This window comes from Pogona vitticeps, chromosome 1 (genome assembly GCF_051106095.1).
Source record: "Pogona vitticeps strain Pit_001003342236 chromosome 1, PviZW2.1, whole genome shotgun sequence".
NCBI lineage: Eukaryota > Metazoa > Chordata > Lepidosauria > Squamata > Agamidae > Pogona > Pogona vitticeps.
Window position 1 is genome coordinate 251,911,510 of NC_135783.1, and position 6,000 is coordinate 251,917,509.

Here is a 6,000-nt window from a genome sequence, read left to right on the forward strand (position 1 = left end):
ACCTACCTACCTACCTACCTACCTACCTACCTACCTACCTACCTACCTACCGTGTCTATCTGTTTATTTTACCCTACCCTTCTCCTTAAAAGGACCCAAACCAAGTGCTCTGAAGTTCAGCCAGTAACATAAGTAGGTTTTCTTTTCCCTTTTCAGCTCCAAGATGGTTGGTATCAGGATACTTTCTACGGTAGAAGGAAGGAGTAGAAGCAGCAAGATCTCCCATCAAAAGGAGATATTTTAGAGGCTGTGGGGGAAAGGAGGCAAATGCCAAGGCAAGGAGGTTGGGGTTACCGGTTGCGCAGCTTCAACACAGGCAGTGGATCTTGCTTCTGAGCTGCAAATCTATATATTATATTCATTGAAAAACAGTAGTCTATCGCCAGAGAATTGGGTTAGAATTATGGATTCTCCTCAGACTACTCATATGAATTGGTTTACTTAGTCCTGAGATATCTGTATTCTCAGCATCTGGCCAATTTTGTGAATGACCAGGGTTAATAGTGGTCAGTACTGTACTTTGTGCATGTGATGCCCTTCTGAATCCACAGTCTTGCTCCTTACCAAGTAAATTGCATGTATCTCTGTAATTCTAGACAATGCTGAATGCATCTGATGAGCTGCAGCCCAAGAAGGCTCATGCTATAATAAATGTATGAACTTTTATGAAGCCATAGGATTGTTGGTTGTTTCTGCCTCAACAGACTAATATAGATAGCCACCCAGAAATTCCTCCCAATGAAACAAAACAAACAAACAAAAAAGAAAAAAGAGAGAGAATGAAAAGGCAAAATAGCAACTCTTAGAATGAGAACCTGTTTATGTTTGAAACATTTGGAATTATGAACTTTGGCCATTTCCTTTCTAAAAGGATATTGCAGCACAGGCAAGCACCAAATCACAAAGATCTGACAACTCTCAAGCTGTCACATTCCTGTCTAAATCTTGTGATTTTTAACAGCATCATCTTTCACAACCGAAAGCTAAACTTGCTAAACAAGTTATTGGAAGACATTACACATTTATGATATATAGATTAGTCCAGTGTTGCCTACGACTGCTGTCCTATGCACACTGGAAAAAAGTCCCATCTGTTTTAGTGGGACTTCCTTCTGGGTCCACAGAATAGGGCTGTGTTGTTAAAATCTTAAGTACTTCCCTTAAAATATGCAACACTAATATCAAGAGACTATACTCCTAAATAAATGTGTTCAGGATAAAGGTATAGCAGCACAATCTTATGTATGCCCATTCAGAATGAAATCCCATTGGGTTCAATAGGCTTAAAGCTTGTTCAGTGTTGCATTGTAACCTAAGTGAAATTAACTGTGCAATCCTATACAAGTCTATTAAAAAATAAAACTACTTCCAGATCAGGCTTTTATTCTATACTACATGATCACCGTGTCTCATTCTTGGAATTTTACAGAAGAGGGATTCCAGGTACTGTATTGCCATCTTCTCTTTGGAACCCTGCTATACTGTATTTTCCCACCATTTCTTCCTTCTTCTTTCTTGCCACAAAAAAAATCCATTGAGGAGAGAATCAGGAGGTAGCTACATAATGTTTTTTTGATCTGATCTGCTAAGAAACATCTATCTGGAAGTGATCTATGGCTCATGAAGCTCAACAAGGCTCATACCCCGGTGGGTCCTGGATTGCAGCTTGACTATAGGTTTTTTTCCAACTGTTCTTGCCAAGTTTCAGTCTTTTTTTTTTAAGGGAGCAGTAGCCCAGCAGCCTGGTGTTGGGAGGACAGAGCTTTGTCCTCCCCCTTCTAAGTTAGCCTATTGCCTTAGTGTGTGGTAGAGGGTGTGGCAGTGTTACAGACACCACAATGTTGCCTGTACAGTGGTGCCTCGCTAGACAATGATAATCCGTTCCACTGAAATCGCTGTTTAGTGAAATCATTGTCTAGCGAAAAGCATTTCCCCATTGGAATGCCCTGAAACATGTTTAATGTGTTCCAATGGGGGAAGAATCATCGTCTAGCAAAGATTGGCCATAGGAAAGCCGCTTTGTGAACTGCCGATCAGCTGTTTAAATCGCTGTCTTGCGAAGCTTAGGTCCCAAAAACACCTGTTTGCAAGCGCGGAGAGAGCTGTCAAAATCATCATCTAGCGAAAATCAGTTTGCAACGCAGGGACCAAACATTGTCCAGTGAAATTCCCCCATAGGAATCACTGTTTTGCGAAATGCTATAGCGATCGCAAAAAGCCAATGTCTAGGGAAAAAACTGTCATGCGGGGTAACTGTCTAGTGAGGCACCACTATAGAAGGGCAAAAAAAACTTATTTTATTCTCTACTTCAGGCTGCAAAATATCTCAGACCACCAATTATGCTGGAAACTTTGCTGAAGGGTGAAGACTCTGTGCTCTATGTCTTGATCCACATTATTTGGGGGTGAAGGTGCAGCCTTTTGCATAAGACTGCCTCTCAAAGGAAGGGAAGCTAAGCAACTGCAGACGGGCCCCGGTCTAGTTACTCACCCATCCTCATCCTTACCCAAATACTGCATGAGCTGGTCCTGGCATGTGTGTGTCATTTCCCCCTGCTTGTTGCTAACCGCGCCCTTCTTTCTTCACTTCGAGAGAAAGTACTTGGCACTTACATCTCTCGGGCAAACCCCAAGATCGATGCCAGCGCAGAGACCTGCCAAGGGACGCGGCGGCTTGCAAACGCCCAGCCGTCAGAAAGTTTTTCAGGCTGTGGCGCCCGACTCTCCCGAAAACAGACATGCCCGTTTCTCTAGCTGCCGGTTGTTCATTTGTGGGGCTTGGGGGCTTAAACCTCTCCCCCCATCAAACCACACCTCTACACACGATTACTTCTTCCTTCGTAGATCAAATGAGGAGGACGACCGCGAGAAATAAGGATCGGTTCGGTCCTCACCCTGTCTTTCCGATCCCCCTCAGAATAGTAACAATAACAACAACAACAATGACAATAATGATGATGCTGGTTAGCGCCCTGAAGTTGCCAGGCCGTACTTACTGCGCAGGGACCTAGCGAAGAGGAAGCTGCCGGGAAGGAACGTCACGGCTCTACAGGATTTCCCTGCAGCCTGTGGGAGCCGCGCAGCCGCTAATGCTTTGGGCTCCAGACGCAACCTTCCGTGTTGCCCAATCGGAGCAAAGCGTCCCCCACGATGACAACATGGGGTTGGGCCCAGATCCCGTCCCAGTGAGAGTCTGCCCGCTGAAACCAGTTAAGGCCGCAAAGCATTGTCTCCAGCCGAACTCTACTTTCGCGAGCGGGGGCCGAACGGGCGCCGCCTGCAATGGTCGGTCCTCTTTTGCAACCGAGAATCACGCAGAATCTTAAGAGAAGAAATCTGAAGCAAGCCAGAAGTAGAAGTAAACGCAGAACCATGTAGCGCTTTATTAAAAACTCACGAGCTGTGTTTGACTTCAGCGTTCACGACGCCCTTCCATTGATTTCAGTGAGTCTCCTTTGAGTAGGACGAAGCTTGGGTCCAACCCATGTTTTAAAACAACGGGCGCCCCATCCTAAATCGGTTTTTTTTAGCAGTAAAGTGAAACAAGATGCATGTGGGAACGCACATTAATAAAGACCTTTAAAGGAAGCTGGGGTGTCATTCAGTCTAGGAGGGACTAGGAAAGGAATGGACGCTCCGACTCTGTTATGGATCAGTACTGATGCGCTGCAACGGAATCACTCGCGGAGTCTTTGCAGCGAAATTCTACTCAGCCCATCCGCCACTACACCATCGAGGGACTTTAGACTGCAGACAACGGCTCTGTTTTTCTGCTACACTTTAAAGACCACCACCCACCTCGGAAGGCATCACACTCTCTCCCAGATACTGCGGAGCAACAAGTCTGATTGGTTATAGAATTATCGGTTGTTGTTTAGTCGTTTAGTCGTGTCGGACTCTTCGTGATCCCCATGGACCAGATCACGCGGGGCCCTCCTGTCTTCCACTGCCCCCCAGAGTTGGATCAAATTCATGTTCGTAGCTTCGATGACACTGTCCAACCATCTCATCCTCTGTCGTCCCCTTCTCCTCTTGCCTTCACACTTTCCTAGCATCAGGGTCTACCGAATTATCGGTGGCAGGATGTAATTGGCTGCTTGTAAGATTGGGAAGATTGCTTTTGAATTGTGGTGCTGGAGGAGGCTGAGGCTCCAATACTTTGGCCATCTCATGAGAAGAGAAGACTCCCTGGGAAAGACCTTGATGCTGGGAATGTGTGAAGGCAAGAGGAGAAGGGGACGACAGAGGACGAGATGGTTGGACAGTATCATTGAAGCTACCAACATGAAGTTGACCAAAATCAGGGAGGCAGTGGAAGACAGGAGGGCCTGGCGTGCTCTGGTCCGTGGGGTCACAAAGAGTTGGACATGACTTAACGACTAAACAACAACAAAAGATTGGGAAGAGTGTTCCCCTGATGCTCTGGTTGGAAAACATGGCTCCTCTTGTTTCAATTGGTTAGAAAATACTTACAGTACAAGAGAGAAATATGAAAGTCAGGTGTCTGATAGCAGAACAACTTACAGCGCTTTTTCTTTCTTCTAGGATTCATTATCACCATCATAAAAGGGGGTGGGCTAATGTTTATAATAGAATGTTTATTCTTTTGTTGACAATGCAATCCTCTTTATAACAGCTGCACTCCCACTTAAAATTTATTAACAGGTGGAGTGTATTCCAAACTCCAATTCTCATCTCACAAAATACAAACACAGCTCTACCATCAGTTTAACAAGAGCTTCTTGTTAATAAATAGAGATTCTCTGGAAGTCATTCTTATTTAACAAGTCATTAAGATTGCATGTCAGCTTATCATTAATGGCTGTATTCCAAATTTCTTTGGAATTTCCAGATGATGATATTCCATTCATTTAATTGAAAGTCATATTTTATTTTCCAGTTCTTTACTATTATTAATCTGGGCACTCTTAATAAAGTTTAAAATAATTCTTTTTTAGTCTATTCCCATTGCACATTATCAGATATTGATAAAAATGTAGTTTTAGAATGTGATGCCATATTTAACTTAATTATTTTATATATTTCCTTAAAAATGAAGGGCCTGTCCAGACAGGTAAATTTGTCATGGTTCATACTAAAACAATTCTTATTAAAATTGAGGATGAATATAAAAACAAATTGCAATTTTTGATGAATATCACCATTTTGTGACATGTTTATTGCTCTGCATTCATCAGTTCCAGAGACCCTGATGAATACAAAGTGAAGAATATTTATCCAATGTATTCGCGAAGACTTTCACGGCCGGGATCGTTGTTGTGGGTTTTTTGGGCTCTTTGGCCATGTTCTGAAGGTTGTTCTTCCTAACGTTTCGCCAGTCTCTGTGGTCGGCATCTAGGGTGTCATTCAGTCTAGTGCTGTCCTCTGAAGATGCCAGCCACAGAGACTGGCGAAACATTAGGAAGAACAACCTTCAGAACATGGCCAAAGAGCCCAAAAAACCCATAACAACCAATATTTATCCAGTTTTATTCATTGCGCCATCAATTTGTCTATATTCATCAATTCTTCACCCCTTTTTTTGGGCCTCTGTGCCATCTCTGCAGCCTGCTGGTGCCTGATTGCTTTGGGCAATCAGGAGATCCTGGACTGGACAGGCAGGCAGGCAGCCAATAAGCACTGCTGAAAGGGCTGCGGAGGTTGTACCTTTTTCAGAGGCTTTATAAGCCTTTTCCCTGCAGTCATTTCCCACTTCTGCTCTGATTCTTGGGCTGAGGGCAGTTGAGTTGGTGTTGGCTGGCTATGTTTTCACTTTTGTGGCAGTAAAGCAAACAGACTTTATTTCATTATTATTATTTGAAATTTACTGTACTGGGAATTTGGGAAGGGGTTTCTTTAACTGTGGGTTAAAGGCAGACTGCGGAAGAATTGATGCTTTTGAATTGTGGTGCTGAAGGAGGCTCTTGAGAGTCCCCTGGACTGCAAGGAGAACAAACCTATCTATTTTGAAGGAAATCAACCCTGAGTGCTCATTGGAAG

At 43.8% G+C, this 6,000-nt stretch overlaps 1 protein-coding gene across 3 annotated transcripts in view; it reads right to left on the reverse strand.

Annotated features, from left to right (window-relative positions):
• The window catches only part of RNH1 (ribonuclease/angiogenin inhibitor 1), a 30,205-nt gene extending 24,668 nt beyond the window's left edge, over positions 1 to 5,537 (reverse strand). Inside the window, exon 1 of one of the 3 annotated variants that reach the window (XM_020784118.3) lies at positions 2,997 to 5,537. Coding sequence is in view for 1 of the 3 variants with exons in the window: in XM_020784119.3 (XP_020639778.3) it covers positions 2,614 to 2,740 (127 nt within the window). In the remaining 2 variants the exon portion in view is untranslated. Of the gene's footprint in view, positions 1 to 2,613 lie in introns of all 3 variants that reach the window. The other 2 variants (XM_020784119.3, XM_078383651.1) reach the window with 2 other exon arrangements.
• Between the last annotated feature and the right edge of the window lie 463 nt (positions 5,538 to 6,000).